This window comes from Melanerpes formicivorus, unplaced genomic scaffold (assembly GCF_026170545.1).
Source record: "Melanerpes formicivorus ecotype bairdi unplaced genomic scaffold, bMelFor1.0.p_v2 SCAF_6, whole genome shotgun sequence".
Lineage (NCBI taxonomy): Eukaryota > Metazoa > Chordata > Aves > Piciformes > Picidae > Melanerpes > Melanerpes formicivorus.
In genome coordinates, this window is record NW_027142358.1 from 26,825,660 (window position 1) to 26,845,067 (window position 19,408).

The following is a 19,408-nucleotide window of genomic DNA, read 5'->3' on the forward strand; positions in this document are numbered from 1 at the left end:
TCTCCAGGAAGCCTTTCTGTCAGCTTGCAACTACAGGCATAAGTGTTGCAATCATTTATTTTAAATGCTTGTGTTTTGCTGGAGTTTGTCCAGCACTGGCTGGAGACCATATGCAGGATGCCTGTTCTCTAATCCTTCAGCAGTCCTTCAGGATGGAAATCCAATACGGCTTGTCAAATACCTGTAGATGTGTCCAACTTTAAATACCTGAAAGCTGACTTACAGTAACGAACCGAAACTCAGATGAAGAACTAGTGCTAATCCAGTTTCAAAGTGTTTATTCTACTAAAGGTTAAAGAATCACGGAGTTCTTTAAGGCTGGGAAAGACCTTTGGGATCACTGGGTCTGACCGTTAACCTAGCACCGTCAGGTCACCACTAAACCTTGTCCCTCAGCACCACATCTGCATGGCTTTTAAATCCCTCCACAGATGCTGACTCCACGAGTTCCCTGGGCAGCCTGTTCCAGGGCTTGGTGACCCTTTTGGGCAAGAAATTGTTCCTAATGTCCAACCTAAAACTCCTCTAGTACAGCTTGAGGCTCTTTCACAGTATCACAGTATAGCCAAGTTTGGAAGAGACCTCGAGGATCATCGAGTCCAACCTGTCACCACAGACCTCATGACTAGACCATGGCACCAAGTGCCACGTCCAATCTCCTCTTGAACACCTCCAGGGATGGTGACTCCGCCACCTCCCTGGGCAGCCCATTCCAGTGACTAATGACTCTCTCAGTGAAGAACTTTCTCCTCACCTCGAGCCTAAACTTCCCCTGGCGCAGCTTGAGACTGTGTCCCCTTGTTCTGGTGCTGGTTGCCTGGGAGAAGAGACCAACCCCTTCCTGCCTACAGCCACCCTTCAGTTAGTTGTAGAGGGCAAAGAGGTCACCCTTGAGCCTCATCTTGTCACCTGCAACTTGGGAGAACAGACAGTTAAGTCAGTCTTAGCTCTCCTACTTGCTGCAGGTTTGGAACTCTCACCAAGAGGTGGCAAATCACAGCCTATATAACATACAGGGGTCTTTGACAGGGAAATGGACCACTGAAAACTTAGCTTTTGGTTTCTTTTCTTTTTGGTAAGCAGTTTTAATTCTGTTTTCTGCCCAGTGGTGGATCCCAAGGCTATTCTGACAACAGTGTTCTCTAGAATGCTTTAATGAATTCCTTCATGAGTTGCTGCAATACTTTACTTCTCCATCTTGGAGGTAAAACTGAAATTAAGTCCCAGCCAAACCAAAAGAGTGTTCAAAGAGAGATAATTCCTGTAATTTTGAAACTTTTATCTACATTTTCAGGCTGTAGTTGTGGAAACATTTATATATTTATAGTACCTATCCTCCCACGTTGATGTAATTTGTGCCTGAAGTCTGATTATTTTTGTTTCCCCCCCTCATGTAACACAAAGAGCAGTCCCTGAATTTCAGTTTCACTGGCAAAATAGGAAATCTCTCTGGAGATACTTTTCTGCTCCATATAGCTTTGTAACAAAACAGCAGTAATTACATTGAGAACTATTCTGCATAATCATGTATCCATACACATAACCAAAAGGCTGAATAACTGAAGTAACTTTTGGCCCTGACATTTATTTTGGAGGTTTTTAATGATGTTTCCTAGCATTGCTGCTTCATTGATGTTAATATTATTTTAGCACAGTCTTTTTTATGATGTTTTCAGGGGCTTGTGGTGGCTGATTTCACCAAAGGGTGTTGAAGCAGCAGAGTGTCTGTTCCCCAGTAGAAAATACCAGTAAGACAGGCAGGATTTGCTGTGTAGTTTATAAACACAAATGGGATTAAGTGTTCGTGAAGGTTGTGGATGCCTCTTCCCTGGAAGTGTTTAAGGCCAGGTTGGATGGGGCCTTGAGCAACCTGGTCTAGTGGAAGGTGTCCCTGCCTATGGCAGGGGGGTTGACCTAGATATCTTTAAGGTTTCTTCCAGCCCAAACCATTCTATGATCTTATAATCTGCACTTGTTTCTTAAGACACTGCTCTGTACGTCTCTGCTGCTGTAGTAGCTGTGTTGCTTAAACATTTCTACTACAAAAATGAATATTAAAGTTGCAAATGTGCTCAAGTGTGTCCCCAGCTGAGCTAGGGGCAGAGATTTTTGGGACTGTATTGTGCTAAAGCAGGAGTCACATGTGTGGAGGGCATTGTTGGTGGCATTGTGGAGAAGGGCAGCCTGAGAGGGGATCTTCTCAAAGCTCATCTATCTAGAGGGTGGGTCTCAAGAGGATAGGGCCAGACTGTTATCAGTGTGCCCTATGACAGGACAATGGGCACAGACTGGAACCAGGGAAGTTCCACCTGAAGTTAAGAAAAAGTCTTTGCTGTGAGGGTGCTGGAGCTCTGGAGCAGGCTGCTCAGAGAGGTTGTGGAGTCTCTTTCTCTGGAGAGATTCCAAACCCACATGGACATTGAGATCATGGACAGCCTGCTCTGGGTGACCCTGCTTTAGCAGGAGGAGTAGACTAGATGATCTCCAGAGGACCATTCCAACCAAAATTCTGTGATTATGTGAACGTGTGGGCTTGACATGGTGAGTTCTGAACTGATTGCTGGCTGAGCTTCCTGGAAGCACAGCTACCGAGCAGCTTTGGCAACATGTATCTGCCAGTGGGGAGACTTGGTTGGGATTTGTGAGATGGGCTAAACCGTGAAGTGCCTGAGAGCCTCTTCAGGCATTCAGATAGCTTTTGGAAGTTTGTCATTTGTTTGCTCTGCCTGCTGCCTTCTCAGAACAAAGCACGGAAGCACTGATGTCACTCAGTTTGAAGTTGAATGTAATAAAATAATGCATGTTTAGGGAACTTAGCTGAATAGCCTGTGGGTCCCTGGAGGAGGCAACAGATGCCAAACAGGGAGTTGATGACACTGTGCCCAAATCTAACACACAAGGACTTTCAGCTGTGCTTGTAGTAGTGGAGAGCTTTCCTGATTTCCATGTGTGGAATAAAATTAGTTAAAAACTCAGAAGAAATATGACAAACTTGGGTGTTGAAGGTGCCTGTGGTCCCTGCGTGAGACTGAAGGGAGTTATTGAAAGCAGGCAGGGATGCAGGATCGTGGAAAGCTCTGCTGTTACCTGTGTTACCAGCAACATGCCTGCCTGCCTTCCATCTGATGCTTTAGCCTTTAACATCCTCCTAATGATGCCAGCTGGTGTGCAGGATAAAAAAAAAAGGCAGTAGCGAGTGGTTCAGTAAATGGAGTTTGGTGGTTTTATTGAGGAGCTGCTTCGCTTCAGCAGGATGTGTGTAGTAGTATCTGTAGCAAAAACTGTGTATCAGAAATGAAGTGAAAGGAAAGCAACTGGTAATGTGAAAAGTATTCCTGTAGTAGACCCTGGAACAGGAAATATCTCAATGCTGAGCCAGATGGAAGTAGCTGATGATATTTTGAGTTTCCAAGTCTTAATGCAGATGGTGAATGATTTAAAAGGATGCTTACTCTCAGAAAAAAATCTGCTCTGCATATGACTGCAATGAAAAATTCATGACCCTGAAATGACCATGGATTATCAAGGCAGTGGCTTGGAATGTCCTATAAATACTGTCCTCTAAAGGAGGGGTTGCACTGCAGTTCTGGTGATTACGTGGAGATATGGTTAAGCATGTCACTTGGGTCAGGAAAGTTATAGATAAGAGTCTATGGGAAGATTTAAACTTAACTAAATACAAGGTTATCCTCCCAAAATCTTGAGTGTATGAATAAAAGCATCAAGGCTGTAAGAAGCACAGTGCTTACATAGATAGGAAGAGCTGAAGAGGGTTTATTCCTCAGCTCATTTGACTTGTGTGGACTTCTTGTTGGTGTGCGAATCTGAAGAAGAGACCAGCTGCAGGTGTGACCAAACCCTTGCTTATTCCCTCCTTAAGTGTTGTGGAGACTCATAGAATCACAGACTGTTTTGGGTTGGAAGGGACCTTAAATATCATCTAGTTCCAACCCCCCTGCCATGGGCAGGGACATCTTCCACTAGACCAGTTTGCTCAAGGCCTTTTCTGACTGGGCCTTGAACACCTCCAGAGGAGGAGACATCCAGGTTGATGGGAACGTGTGAGCATGCATGCGGTAAATTAATGAAGTTAATTAATATTAGTGGTGGTGCTTTGAGTTTGTAAAGATACTTTGTGGCTTTTCTGTGTTGAGTTGACAGTGGAAGACAGCACAGTCCCTACAGAACTGCATAAAACTGACACAAAGGGCTGGAAAAGAGGAAAGTACAACAAACAGAAATCAATTGAATTTATTACCAGGAAGCAAAAGATTAAACATGGAGTGGAGGCTATTTGTAGGAAGTGGACTTGTGGCTTTCTGAGGTATGACAGCACCTGTGACTTTTTATTACAAGGGGAGATATTAATGGGTTATGTGCCCTTGTGGACAAGAAGGCCAATGGCAGCGTGGGTCTCTTCAGCTTGGAGGAGACTGAGTGGTTAATGAATATAAAGATGTGAAGGGTAACTGTTGGGAGGCTGGAGCCAGGCTCTTCTCATTGATGTCCAGTGGTAGGGCAAGGGACAACAGGTGCAAGCTGGAGTATAGGGAGTTCCACATGAAGGTAGAGAAAACCTTTTTCCATGTGAGTGTGAGAGAGCACTGGAACAGGCTACCCAGAGAGGTTGTGGAGTCTCCTTCTCTAGACACTTTGAAGACCCATCTGGATGCATTCCTATGTGGGCTGCTCTAGGTGACCCTGCTCTTGCAGTGGGGTTGGACTTGATGATCTCTGGAGGTCCCTTCCAACCCCTTTCTGTGATTCCATGATTTTTGGAGGCTTAGAAGTGGGGCAAACAGAAAATCCAGGATCACTACTGTCCTCACTCCAGTAACAAGCTGTTAGTATGTGGAGGCGGAATGGTCTGACTGGTAGAAGACATGTACTGTAGATGTGGACTGTCATCCGCCTCCTGCTGCTGTAGTCTGACTCTTGCCTGTTGTTTTTTCTTATTGTGACTAGTAGGGGTTGGTTGTCTCCATGAATCCATAGGCATCCTAAAGCTTCTTTGGTCAAGAATCTGAGGTGGAGTTGACCTGCCCATCTGAGATTTGTGTCTCCTGTGTTGATGTGGTTGTAATTTTCTTTTTCTTTTTTTTCTCTTTTCCTTCTGTGGGTTTACCTCTGAAGTTTCCAGTGTGAAGGGTGAGCAGTGTCAACAGAACAGTGGTTTTACTGTAGTGTTTTCAGTAAGATGATTTAAAAATTGGTGGTTTGTGCCTTTTTTTATCCCTGTTTGGGAGGCATCTGGGCTTTCATTTCAAATCAGAGTTACTCTGTAGAAGGTTTGTCTTTGGTATGGCAGTAGCTAACTCTGCCTCCTTCCTTGACAGCCCATCACAGCAGTGCCTCTAGCTGTTGACAGTCTGTCTTCCACCTCTGTGTCACCTTGGTCAGGTCTGTTCTGTGTTTTATTTTTGTATCCTTTCTGATGCTGCTCACTAACAGTTGGGCTTAAAGAAGACAACCTTTTTCCCAGTCTTCCCAGGGGATGGGCAGCACTATACAGAATTCCACTGAGATTGAGACTTGCACTGACTCTTTTTAAAACAAAGTCAGTCATACATAAAGCACTGGAAGGGATTGAAGTGTCCCACTCTGTCCTAGTGAGGCCACATCTGGAGAATTGTGTCCAGTTCTGGGCTCCTCAGTTCAAGAGAGACAGGGGACTGCTGGAGAGAGTCCAGTGGAGGCTACAAAGACGCTGAGGGGACTGAAGAATCTCTGTGAGGAGGAAAGGCTGAGAGATCTGGGGCTGTTTAGTCTGGAGAAGAGCAGACTGAGAGAGGATCTCAGTGCTGATCAACAGCTAAAGGACAAGGCTTGAGAGGATGGAGCCAGACTCTTCATTCGTGCCCAGTAATAGGACAAGGAGCAGTGAGCACAAACGAGAACCCAGAAAGCTCCATCTAAATACGAGGAATTGTTTCTTTGCTGTGAGGATGCTGTGAGGCTGGTTTCAGGATCCCTCATAAGCATTGAGGAGCATTGCAAGGAATGGACCAAGTGTAGAATCCATCCACAGAAGGAGGTTAGAAGCAGCAGGAGACAGGCGCAGAAGCAGGACCGGAATAGGCACATCTACAACATATCTCAGGCCAGATATGAGTGCTACAGCATAGTAAAGCTGAACAGAAACCAAGCTCACTAGGTAATGATCTGGGTGTGTGGAAAGTTCCCAGGTGGGGCTGCTCAGGAGCTGATTATCTTAGCAGGGCCTCCTGGAAGGATGAAATTGTAATTGCATCTGTGGGAATTAAGGCAATTGGGTTCACCTAGTTAGTTCACACACCCCCTTTCTGCATTTGAAATAGCTGCTTCCTTCTCCATTCCTCACAATCCTGAAGAGGGTTAGACTGTTGTGTGAGGAGAGCTTGTCTCTGCTTCCATCTCCACCATCACACTGGCTTGGGCTGAATGTGTACCTTTGGCTGCCTTTTTCTACTACAAGAGACTGATTCTTCTTGGCATCTTGTACATATGCAGCCTACTTGTTTGACATGTGCTGTAATCCATGGAGAGAGGTGAGTGGTGGTCTTGGAAGTTTATAGTTGAGGGGCAATAGAGAGCCTTGGAGCAGGCTGCCTAGAGAGGTTGTGAGGTCTCTTCTGGAGAGCTTCCAAACCCACCTGGACATTGTAATCCCAGGCAACCTGTTGTGGGTGACCCTCCTTTAGCAGGGGTTTTGGACTGGATGATCTCCAGAGGTCCCTTCCAACCCCCACCCTGCTGGGATTCTGTGAAGTAGTGAATAAAGATCCCTTTCCCAGAGACTGATCTCTCCTGATGAGAAAAGAGTTGTTCTTGCCCACTACTTGTGTGGCTGGAGATGAGAACAGCTATTTCTGTGGCCCAGAGGTGTTTGTTAGGCAGTAGTTTCCATCATGTGCAAGTCAAGCGGGGCAAAACAGTAACCCTCAACTTTTGATGGAGAGCCAAATATTCCTTTGGTATTTATTACATTATACATTGTTTATTTGTTGGTTTTGTTCTGGATTCTTTCACTGTAACTAGGAGTCTAAAAAGTTTAAAGGAAGCCTTAGACATTTATCTGGCTGAGAGGGACATCTGCAGCTACATTAGATTGGGTCACTTCAGTGCTAAGTGTTACTGTCCTGAACAGCTTCAGGACTGATACGGTGCTGACAGATGAGGGAACTTTAGTGCTGCCTAATACAGAATTGCCTGCTGGAAAGCCTTGATGTGTCTAAAATGCTGATTATGGGAACTGGACTTTGTTAAGTCTGATTTGGTCTCCTGCTGAATCATGCTAGTAGATGTGGATGGAGGTAGCACACATGCATGTCTTAAAGTGATTATAACAAAGCCTTTGTGAAACCGGCACTGCCTTGTAATCCTGCCTGCAACATCGATGGGGAGTTGGTGGCTGTTGTCCAGAGAATGGGAAGTTTTTCCCATTGGCAGGGTTTTAGTTGTGGAGAAAAACCCTGAGCAGCAATTGAGTCTTGAATCTGGAGATTATGATAGAGGAGATTCTACCTGAACTTGAGGAGAAAATTCTTTCTTTTGAGGGTGATACAGCCCTGGAACAGGCTGCCCAGAGATGTGGAGTCATCTTCTCTGGAAAGATTCTAAACCTGCCTGGACATTGTCATCCTGGGCAGCCTGCTGTGACCCTGCCTTAATGGGGGGGATTTAACTGGATGATCTCCAAAGGTGCCTTAGAACCCAGAACATCTTGTGAATTTGATTTGAGGAGAGCCTAAAGTGCATTTCAAGCTCCGTGGGGTGGGAATTCTTATTCCTAAGACAATCAGTGTACTGAACACTGCAAGAAACACATGGAGGTAGTGGAAGTGAGCCCAGGGAAGGGCAACCAAGCTGGTGAAGGGTCTGGAGAACAGGTGTAATGAGGAGCAGCTGAGGGAAGCAGACTTGTTAGAGTTAGATAATGACTCCATGATCCTTAAAGGTGTTTTCCAACCAAAGCAATTCTACTCTGATACAGCTGGAGAGGCACATTTTAATGAAGAGCTGTGAGAATGACTCACTCATAGTACCATTCACAGTGTTAGATGTTTTTGCATGGGCTCAGGTTGTGTCAGATTTGTCTTTTTGAACATATTCTTGAAACAATTCAATGGATTGTAATCAATAACTTTTTTGCTGCAAAAGAGGCTTGTCTTTACTGAACAATAGTGACTGAGTGGTCTGCCTGGTTCAGATTTGTTCTTTGAATATAGGAAGTGCATTTGGGCATAATGCAGCAGTTGCTGGTTTCTGCAGTTGCAGCACATGAAGGCAAACATGTTCTTGGCTGGACCCTGGAAGAAGCTTGAATAGAATAAACCAGGTTGGAAGAGACCTTTGAGATCATCATGTCCAACCCATCATCCAACACCATCTAATCAACTAAACCATGGCACCAAGCACCCCATCAAGTCTCCTCCTGGACACCTCCAGTGATGGGGACTCCACCACCTCCCCAGGCAGCCCATTCCAATGGGCAATCACTCTCTCTATGAAGAATTCCTCCTAATACTTTTAGGGCTTGAGTATCTGAAATACTGGGATAACTGTGTATGCTTTTACCATCTGGGTGTGTTACTATATGCAACATAGTGTCCTAATAGGGAAGCTGTTCTTGCATGAAGATACAAAATTTACAAACATTAGTTTGTTACATTTGTATCATAGCTGAGCAATGCAAGATATCTTCCCAAAGTGCCTGTTTGTTGTGTACTCACAGAATAGCTTTGGTTGGAAAAGATCTTTTAAGATCACTAAGTCCAATTGTGGACTCAGCACTGCCTAGTCTAACCCTAAACCTTGCCCTTCAGCACCACATCTACGTGTCCTTTAAACACCTCCAGGACGGTGATTCCACTGCTGCCTTGGACAGTCTGTTCCAGGGCTTGATAACCTTTTTTGTGAAGAAGCTCTTCCTAATGTCCAACCTAAACCTCCACTGGTACAATTTGAGGCTGTTTCAGGTGAAGGCTCCTGCAAGTGCTGAATGAGTTGAATAGTTAAGAAATATTCCCCTCCCTGGAGGTGTTCAAGGCCAGGTTGGATGAGGTCTTGACCAACCTGGTCTAGGGGACGGTTTCCCTGCCCATGGCAGGGAGTTTGGAGCTAGATGATCTTTAAGGTCCCTTCCAACCCAAACCATTCTATGAATTTCTGGTTATTAGACTGATGGAGTATTTTTACATTGGAGAAAAACATGTCTAAAGCCTTTTCTAGCCTCATTAAAGTTGATCTAGCCCAATAATCGATCATAAATCAATGTGGGACATGAACATGAGCTGGCTGCCTGGGAACAGCCACTGGTGAGGGATGGGAGCAGAAGGGCTGGTAGCACCTTGTGCTGTGCCTTCCATCCCTGTGGGGTTGGGAGAATAATTAAAGAAATGGGCTGGATTTGTGCTTGAGGCTGTTCAGCACTGCCTCCTCGGTCTGAATGCCACAACAGCCTCCCAGGAACTTGGAAGAGCACAAACTTGTACTCAGCTCTGGGCTCCTCAATCCAAGAGAGATGTGGAGGTGCTGGAGCCAGTGCAGAGGAGGGCAAGGAAGCTGTGAGGGGCCTGGAGAGTAAATCTGGTGAGGAGTGACTGAAGGAGCTGGGGATGGTTAGTGGGAAACAGAGGAGGCTTGGGGGAGACCTCCTGGATGTCTACAGCTCCCTGAAAGGAGGTTGTGGAGAGGTTGGTGCTGGTGTCTTCTCACAGGTCATTAGTGATAGAACAAGAGGGAATGGCCTCAAGCTGCCGCAGGGCAGGGTTAGACTGGACAGTAGGAAACATTTTTCCTAGCAAGAGTGGTCAGGCATTGGCACAGGCTGCCCAGGGAGGTGGTGGAGTCACCAACCCTGGCTGTGTTTAAAGGTGGTTTGGATGTGGTGCTTGGGGCTATGGTTTAGGGGTGACCCCTGTAGAGTAGGGTCAGTGGTTGGACTTGGTGATCCTGAGGGTCTCTTCCAACCTGAATGTTTCTGTGAATGTTTTGATGTGAAAGGGCTTGTGGAGGACAGATAAACTGTCCAGTTTAGCACAATCTTGTGCTACCAGTTGGAGCTTGCCAAGTGCAAAGGTTTGAGCAGAATTAGTATTTTCTGTGTTGCTTTAGGAATCATTGCAGGGAAATTATTTTCTTGAAGCTGTGTTCCCCATGGGGCAGTGCTAGAAACAGTGTTGATCTTCTCTAGCCAGGAGCTGGCTCTTACCTCCTCTTGGCTGGTGCTGCCCTGGGCTGCCAGTGTGCATGTGCTGTGTACTAATGCTTCACCTCTTTTCAGTGACTGATTGAAACAATGCTGGGAAGATAATATGTGAGAAAGAAAGAATAATTAAAATAGTTTTTGCTTACAGCAGCAAGTTAGGAAGTTACTGCTCTGTAAATACCCTACTAGAGTTAATATACAGGGCCATCAGTTTTTAAAGCAAGGTCTTTTCAGATGGTTATGTTTAGAAAGTGAGGTGTTATGGTCTTGAGATATTCCAAATTAATGAGGGTGGTTGTGAGGCTTGGAGTAAGGGTGGTGGCTGTGAAGGTGATTGTACCCTTTCACTGTGCTGAGGGGTGCCCTAGCAATGGGTAAGCCAATTGGTTAGTGGAACAGAACTCAATGGCTCCTTGTCAAAAGTTCTCTTCTGGAAATGTCCCACATTGATTTATGATCGATTATTGGGCTAGATCAACTTTAATGAGGCTAGAAAAGGCTTTAAAGTGATCAAATTAACTCATGATAAAGTTACTTCATGAGGAAAAACCTCTTTGCTGTGAGGGTGTTAGAGCACTGGACCAGGAGTCTCCTTCTCTGGAGAGACTCCAAACTCACCTTGACGTTGTGATCCTGAGCAACCTGCTGTGGGTGACCCTGCTTTAGTGAGGGGGTTGCAGTAGATTCCCAGAGGTGCCTTCCAACCTCCCATCATTCTGTCATCTGTACTGCAACTATAAATTTGGGTTCCTATTGCAGAAAATGTGGAATTCAACTTCTCTAAGCAGAACTTTTGAGTGGTCTTCTACTGTTTTCCCGCCCCCCCCCCCCCCATTTCCCACAAGTTTGTAGATTTGATTTAAACAGGGAGTAAAATGTGATGCTGGCTCTTTGAGGAGTTGTAATAACCTAGGATGGTAGGATGAACATGAGCCTGCAGTGTGCCCAGGTGGCCAGGGGGGCCAATGGCATCCTGGCCTGCATTAAGAACAGTGTGGCCAGCAGGAGCAGGGAGGTCATTCTGCCCCTGTACACTGCACTGGTTAGGCCACACCTCGAGTACTGTGTCCAGTTCTGGGCCCCTCAGTTTAGGAAGGAGGTTGACTTGCTGGAACGAGTCCAGAGAAGGGCAACGAAGTTGGTGAGGGGCTTGGAACACAAGCCCTATGAGGAGAGACTGAGGGAGCTGGGGCTGCTTAGCCTGGAGAGGAGGAGACTCAGGGGTGATCTTATTGCTCTCTACAACTACCTGAAGGGGGGTTGTAAACAGGCAGAGGTTGGTCTCTTCTCCCAGGCAGCCAGCACCAGAACAAGAGGACACAGTCTCAGGCTGCACCAGGGGAAGTTCAGGCTGGAGGTCAGGAGGAAGTTTTACACAGAGAGAGTGATTGCCCCTTGGAATGGACTGCCCGGGGAGGTGGTGGAGTCGCCATCACTGGAGGTGTTCAGGAGGAGACTTGACAGGGTGCTTGGTTACATGGGTTAGTTGATTAGGTGGTGTTGGGTGACAGGTTGGAGGCGGTGATCTTGAAGGTCTCTTCCAACCTGGTTTATTCTATTCTATCAGGTATATATGCTTTTTTAGCCCAGAATGAGCATCAGATTTAGAGTGGGGTCAAAGGATTCCCTTTTGGTGGGAATTAGGAGTTTGTAGGGATATAAGCTCCTTGCGACAGTGCTTTAAGGAAACCCTATTGCCTGTGGAAGGGCTGATGATGAGAAACCAACTCTGCAGCCTGGAGTGAGCTGGACAGTGCCTCTTTGTTGAGGCTGGCTGCTGAGCCAACTCTGCCTCTCCTCTGAAAGCAGCATGAGGCATGTGATTTCTTACTGGTTTGGAGAAAAACAATTTTTCCCTGTTTTTTGCAAAATGCCACTCTTATCTTTGAATGCATTCAGCGCAGTTTGACTCTTTGCCATGGCTCCAGTTTTTTTACCATTTAATTTCAGTGTAAGATGCGACTTCAGGGGAAGAAAGTCACCTCTTTCCAATTTCTGCAATAGCCTAGCTGCTGTGGGAAGGAGAAGGTGCTAGTGGATCAAACTGTGGCTCTTAGCAGTCAGAGAGAAGACTTACCTGTTATTTCTAAGAAAGCAGAAAAAGTTCCTCGGGGATTGTTTTGGTCTCTGCTCTTTCTCTGCAGTTCTTGCTATTGGAGAGAGCTTGAAGGACTGAGAGACAAATAAGGTGATGGCAAGTCAAAATAAATGGAGTAAGGTTTGATGTGTAAAAAAAAAGCCTAAAACTCCTTCTCTCTTCCTGACTCTAGGTGTTCCTGAGAGAGCAATGGGGAGGAATTTTGATTTTTGTTTTCCCTTGTACAAATGCTGTGGAGGAAGAACAGTAGGAAATGAAAACTTTTCCCCATCACCTCATTTCCCCCTTGCTTTAGGCTTTTTGCTCTGCATCATCAGTTCTGTACTGCAGTGAAGAGTGTCTTGCAGGGGCCGTTTTTTTGCTAAGCGTTTCCGCTGTAGTGCGATAGCAGTTTTATTGTGTTGAGCTTGAGTTTTATAGGCATTGAAAGAACTATTAAAATATGACTGTGACATGAAGCTCACTGCTAGGGAAATGCTTGGTGAAAGACACTGTCTTTGCAGACTTGTTGGTGCATTAGAGACCTGCTGCAACAGCAAGGGAAAAAGCTTCAAGAAACAGGGGACTGATGTGTCAAGAATCTTCAACTGGACTCAGGATGACTGGAGTGGGGACTGTTTTTGTTAACATCCTTATTCTGATATGCAACTGGACTTCATTCTTGTTGGCTTGGCCAAAACAGCAGCAGAAATCTGAATAATAGTTCTGTTTCATCCCATGAAGGATGAAGGTCCTGAGGAACTGGCTGTGTCCATCCATGTCTAGTCTTGTACCCACTCTCTGTAAGAGGTGCTTCTTCCAATGACTTAAGAAGCTATGTGCCCTACTTGAGCATCAAACTGGTAATTAGTGATTGAATGTTGCTGTCTATCCAGACTTCACCTTAGGTTGTGCTGGTGTTTAGCCTGGAGCATTGGACTGGAAAGGGCCTAAGGATTTGCCTGGACTGTGCATGTTACCAATTTCCCTTTCATAAGATGGTTTTTAGATTGAATTTGTTGTGTTTGGGGATGTCTGTGCCTGCTGGTTTGCCAGGACAGTTTTCAGCTGCACTCTTCTGTTCGTGACCTTCTCCGAAGACTGTAGTTTATGTTGGTTGAAGTTAATGCTGTTGGTGTCCCCTGCTTGGCAGTGTTCTGCTGCCTTGACTACTCTGTCATTGCTGTTTTCCCCTGATTGCCCTGAGCTTTTTACAGGGCTACTGTAAGAAAAATCACTGAGGTTGTGAGCAAGCTGAACTCCCAGCAACTGTCGACTAAGGGATGAGGTGGGCGGCAGCATGGATGCAAGGGAAAGGACATGCAGCTGGAAGCACATCAGCCAGCAATGGGTGTGGAGCTGCAGTGCTGCCAGCTTTGGTCACTTATCTCTTGGGAAGCCTCTGTCTAATGATATGGCCTGATGTTGACTCATGATCAGTTTATACACATTTGATCCTCTGCCAGCACTGACCGTAAGCTGAACTAGTGCCTCCTCCCCTCCAGTTTAACTCTTTTCCTTCCTTCCCAACATCAGCAGATACCTTGATGCATATTGAAGGTTTTGAGATTTTGCAGAGACTGCAGGTCTCTCTTAAATTTTGGTCAGTTAAAAGCACAGAAATCCTTTCTTCAGGGCCACATTGGTAAGCATAGTGTGTAGTCACATGCTGTCTTTGCCCTCTTTGAGGATGTTGCCTGTAGGCCCACCATCGCAGGAGCCAAATTATCACTTCTTAGTGTCCTGCAGTGAAATGTAGGAACTTGAATGGAATGTCAAAACTCACTTGCTTTGTGATTCTGCATTACCAGAAGCCAGATGCCGAGACATCTGCCTCTAGATGATGATTTACAAACAGAAAACATCATCCTGCTTCTGCCGAAGCTAGTGTGAAGAGCTGGCGTGATTACTTCTTCCACACAATGGGTTTCAGTTAATGGACTTTTTAATATTAAAATTCAATTTCAATGTTCTTGATTGTGCTTCCTGTTAGCTGTGCACTATGGCACATTAATGCTATTAGAGTCAATAAGGGTAAGGATATCTATCTTTTTTTTTAAAAACACTGGTTTCAGCTTTTTACTTTCAATACTTAGTGGTGAAGTTCTCTGAATATAGATTAAGCAGCAAGGAGGAGAGAGAAGGCTGGTTAAAGGAGTAAGTTGTCATCTTCGTTAGCTCCCTAAAGAGAAAGTATCTGGCTCAAAAGAGGGGGAGGAAGAAAAGCGAGAACCTGAACTTGGTTCATAGAAACCTTTAAGATCATCTAGTTCCAGCCCCATGCCGTGGTAGGGACACCTCCTACTAGATCAGGTTGCTCAAAGCCTCATCCAGCCTAGCTTTGAACACTTCCAGGTTTGGCACCTCCACAGTTTCTCTGGGCAACCTGTTCCACTGCCTCACCACCCTCATGGGGAACAATTTCTTGCTGATGTCTAGTCTAAATCCAGCTGCTTCTTATTTGAAGCCATCACTCCTCATTCTGTCACTACATGCCTTTGTATAAAAGTCCTCTGCAGCTGTCTTGTAGTCCCCTTCAAATACTGGAAGATAAGGGCTTCCTCAAACCCTTTCTTCTCCAGGCTGAGGAATTCCAACTTTGTCAGCCATTCTTCACAGGCAAGGTGCTCTGGCGCTCCCCTGGAGGCCTGTATCTCTTCAATTTTATCAATATTTTGATTACTGCAGAAAGGACAAGTGTGCATCTTGTTCTGACCTACCTCAGCTCTTCTTGCAAGATTCAGCAACAGGGCAGCTGCACTTCTGATTGAAGTTTGGGCATTGCTCTGGATGTGTGAAGTTTCCTCAGCTTATTAATTCATGTTGTGTAGTGATAAGACACCAGATGTGTTGCAAAACATATTGCTCCCCTGTGTTGCCATCTGTTACAAAACCTGACGTGTCTAGTTATGTTCATAGAGGCATGGGTGGCCCTTCACTGTTTCTAAGCTTTACTCAGCCAACATTTGGTGTTGCACCTGTGCTTAGGGTCTCCTCTAAGTGCAGAATATTCCTGTGTGCATTTATTAGTTTCCTCTTGAGTGTTCTGCTCTTCATTTTGGAAGACAGAAGGCAAGCTGTCATTGCAGGGATTTTGGTTTGAGGGTGCCAGGATCCCGGTTCAGGATTCTCTCACCCTCAACTGGTGTTCCGTGCAGTTCCTGGAGCAGAGGCAGTGCTTCTGGGCTTGTGTAGGAATCCAGTTTCCACATGAGGTGAGATGTGTTTCAGGTGGGAGAGAGGGGAAAGCAATTTTCTTCCCTCGAATCAAAAATGAGAAACTCCTTACTATCTGCTTAATCTTGCTGGATTTACTCTGGTCCTGCTGGAGAGAGACCTGAGACAAGTCATGTTCGTGGATCATCAGTAAGATGCAGTGTGTTACTGGGAAGGAGGAACTGAGCTGTATTTTCTTCATGAGCTTAGTAGTGACTGTTCAATTCTTCAGGCTTCTCCTCTCAGAAATGAATCCTTTGTGACTATTTGGATGACAGAATAACTAGAACATTGAGAGAGAACCATGAATCAAGCTTGGTGAGATTAGGAATGGCAAAACACAGGGTGACTTTAAGGAAGGAAGAACTACCCTCACTTAATACACACAAACCTTAGGTACAACTCCTGACCTGTACACGGCTTGTTTCTTTTTCCTTCTTCATTTAGCCTCAGCTGTAATAATTGAAAATTTGGGTAAGTAATAGTATTAAAGAGTCTCACTACTACTGAAAGCAGCCACTTTTAAACAGAACAGCAGGAAAACTTTCCGTTTTTTTTCATGCTAGAGAGTTTGCAAGACACTTTGCTTTCACCTCTGTTTCACCCTGCTTTTAAGGAAGAAGCACAATTATGATTTTGGAGATATTTTTAAAGACAGCATAAAGTAAAAGTGATAATGTGTTAAAATGTAGTTTGCTTTCTTTAATGTGGAGTGATTAATACAGCTTTTAATGCAAAGCAATTCCAGGGAATATTACTCTAACATTTTAATGGTGCCTTAAGGTATCTCAGCTTTCATACAGTCAAGAGGGAAGCTTTTTCAGTGCATGCTTATGTTACTTTTGTTTGCTTTTTCCTTTTTTCCCCCCTTCTGTCTCCTCTAATTCTTTTAGTGCTGCACTCCTCAGTTTTCTAATGGGTGCAGATTAATGAGTGAGGTTTAGTAGAGGTTTGTTTTGTGTTCTGTAGCAGTAAATGGGTTTTTAGCGCAATTACTGTAATGCCCATTCATTGTTCTTTTCTTTATTAACTCCTAGAGTTGAAAAAAAACCTGGCTCTTTCTATGCCTATGCTAATCCTTTGCTTTTGGCACCTCAGTACTTCTGTGTAGCTGTGCTTTGTGGTTGGGGATGGAAGGAGGAGGGGAGCAGGGAGAGCTTTACCCAGAGAAATACTTTGCTGAAAGCACATCTGTGGAGGAAAAATATTTTGGTGGTGCTGATACCTTCTGTGCTGTGGCAAAGAGAAGTGGCTTCGGGATAGTTTGTCACTGTGACTTTGTTCTTAACGTTTTCACTTCTGCTGTCCTAGTTCTGCTTGTTGCATCAAGAACAGTGTGGCCAGCAGGAGCAGGGAGGTCATTCTGCCCCTGTACACTGCACTGGTTAGGCCACGCCTCGAGTACTGTGTCCAGTACTGGGCCCCTCAGTTTAGGAAGGATGTTGACTTGCTGGAACATGTCCATAGAAGGGCAACAAGGCTGGTGAGGGGCTTGGAACACAAGCCCTATGAGGAGAGGCTGAGGGAGCTGGGTCTGCTTAGCCTGGAGAAGAGGACACTCAGGGGTGACCTTATTGCTCTCTACAACTGCCTGAAGGGTGGTTGTAGACAGGCAGAGGTTGGTCTCTTCTCCCAGGCAACCAGCACTAGAACAAGAGGACACAGTCTCAGGCTGCACCAGGGGAGGTTCAGGCTGGAGGTCAGGAGGAAGTCTTACACAGAGAGAGTGATTGCCCACTGGAATGGGCTGCCTGGGGAGGTGGTGGAATTGCCATCACTGGAGGTGTTCAGGAGGAGACTTGACAGGGTGCTTGGTTACATGGGTTAGTTGATTAGGTGGTGTTGGATGATAGGTTGGACACTATGATCTTGAAGGTCTCCTCCAACCTGGTTTATTCTATTCTATCTCAGAGTTGAAATCTGAAGTTCACCAATGGTTTTGCTAGATGCTCTTCAGTCTTTGTGTCAGCTGACTCCACCTCATCTAACGGAGATGTATTAAACTCTCATGTATGCTTACAGCCCAGACCCAACTGTGTTTTGGGCTGATTCCCAGCATCATGGGCAGCAGGTGGTGGGAAGGGATTCTGTTCCTCTGCTTTGCTCTGCTGAGATCCCACCTGCAGTGCTGGGGCCACTCTCAGCACAGGAGAGACATCGACCTATAGGAATGGGACTAGAGGAGGCTGCAAAGATGATCAGAGGGCTGAAGCACCTCTCCGGTGAAGGCAGGCTGAAAGAATTGGGGCTGTTCAGCCTGGAGGCAAAAGGGGTCCAGGGAGACCTTATAGCTACATTTAAATATCTGAAGGGCACCTACAGGAGGGCTGTGGAAGGACTGTTTAGAAGGGGTTGTGGTGATAGGACAAGGAGTAATGGTATGCAACTGGAACAGGGTAGATTTTGGTTGTGCGTTAGGAGGAAGCTCTTTACAATAAGAATGGTAAAACAGTGCAACAGGTTGCCCAGGAATGTGGTGGAGGCCCCATCCCTGGAGACATTCAAGACCAGACTTGATGTGACCCTGGGCAGCCTGATCTACTTGGAGGTGTCCCTTATTACTGCAGTGGGATTGGACAAGATGACCTTTGAAAGTGCCTTCCAACCTGATGCAATCTGAGAGTCTGATACTTCATTGGCAGTACAGACTGTAGCCCAGACTGTGGGACGTGACAGTGGGTTGGAAGAGCTTGAGATTCCTTCTGTGGGAAGACAGCAAAAGGATCGAAGAAGCAGAAGTCTGTAGCTCAGAAAGCAGCATCTTTCCTGAGCTCCAGGGACTTTGATATCTCTCCTGCATGGTCTCTTCAGTTACCTCTATCGCACCCCTTGAGGAGAAAACATTGTAAGTAACCACCTTCTAAATGATAAGGGATGAGACTGGTTGGTTGCAAGAGGGAAGCTTAGCTGTGCCTCTTCAACTGAAGCTTATTAGAGAGGGCAAAATAATCTGTGCATGGATGAAGAGTATTGGGATGCTGTATTAGTGTGGTTAACACTAATGAGCACTGGCTGGGTCTTAGTCATAAATCTTCTGATGCTTGAGTAACTGTGCTCCTTATCTGCCTTGTGCATTGCAGGAAAGGTTTTCTCAGTAAGGAAGCTGTATAACTCTATTGCCAAAACACAGCCTTGATTCTCAGCCCAAGTGTGGTGGGGAGGCCTGGTGTTGGCTGGTGTCAGTGTTCCTAATGCTTCATTTGTCTGAGAGTTCTCAGAGCTGAAAATCTGTCATGCTGAGAACTGGATTTTCCAAATCAAGCAAAACTTAGTTTGGTTAAAATGATTTTCAAGTTGTACTTGAGGCTTTTAAATATTGGTGAGTCAGAATACAGTTGATCAGACAAAATAGAGGCATACCAGTTTCATGCTTTATTTATCCCAATTTTGGCTTTTCCTTTAATTAAAGCCTTCTTGTTTGCTTCAATCAAACATTTTATCTGTCATAACATCTTTAGATGTCACTCTATATAAAGTACACTGAGAGGGAGTTATCTGCTAGCTTACATAGGAGGATGCAGTGTAGTTCAAGACTTGTTTTGCAGTCACAGGGGTGGAATGCACTTTATAGTTGTTTGGTTGCTTGCTTCGTGATTTTTCAATGCTGCTGCAAGCCAAAACTCTTTCTTTTTTTCTGGTTTGTTTTGGGTTTTTTTACATATTTTTCACACATCTTTGAAGACAAATCTTCCCTCCATGGGCATTGCTCCCTGCTCAGTTCAGGTCAGTGGGAGCTGCCTTGGGCAGTAATTACCGCTTGATAGCTGTTTGTCATCTTGTGTTGAAAGAATTTGGCATTACTGTGAAGCTCCTGTGATGTGACCCTCCTTGTTGTGACAGATAGCAGTTAGCACTCTGGGATATAAATTTTAATGCCTTTTACTCATAGCTGCCTTTGATCCTAAGCATTATTCCATTAAATGTTT

The 19,408-nt window shown here is 45.3% G+C and overlaps 1 protein-coding gene across 3 annotated transcripts in view; it reads left to right on the plus strand.

Moving 5' to 3' along the window:
- The window catches only part of DOCK1 (dedicator of cytokinesis 1), a 383,983-nt gene that overhangs the window by 9,489 nt on the left and 355,086 nt on the right, over positions 1-19,408 (plus strand). The window contains exon 1 of one of the 3 annotated variants that reach the window (XM_068140208.1): positions 6,447-6,527. The exons of the other annotated variants lie outside the window; for them this stretch is intronic. Coding sequence (XP_067996309.1) covers positions 6,518-6,527 — 10 coding nt within the window. The 5' untranslated portion in view covers positions 6,447-6,517. Of the gene's footprint in view, positions 1-6,446; positions 6,528-19,408 lie in introns of those variants that run through there. 3 annotated transcript variants of the gene reach the window in all.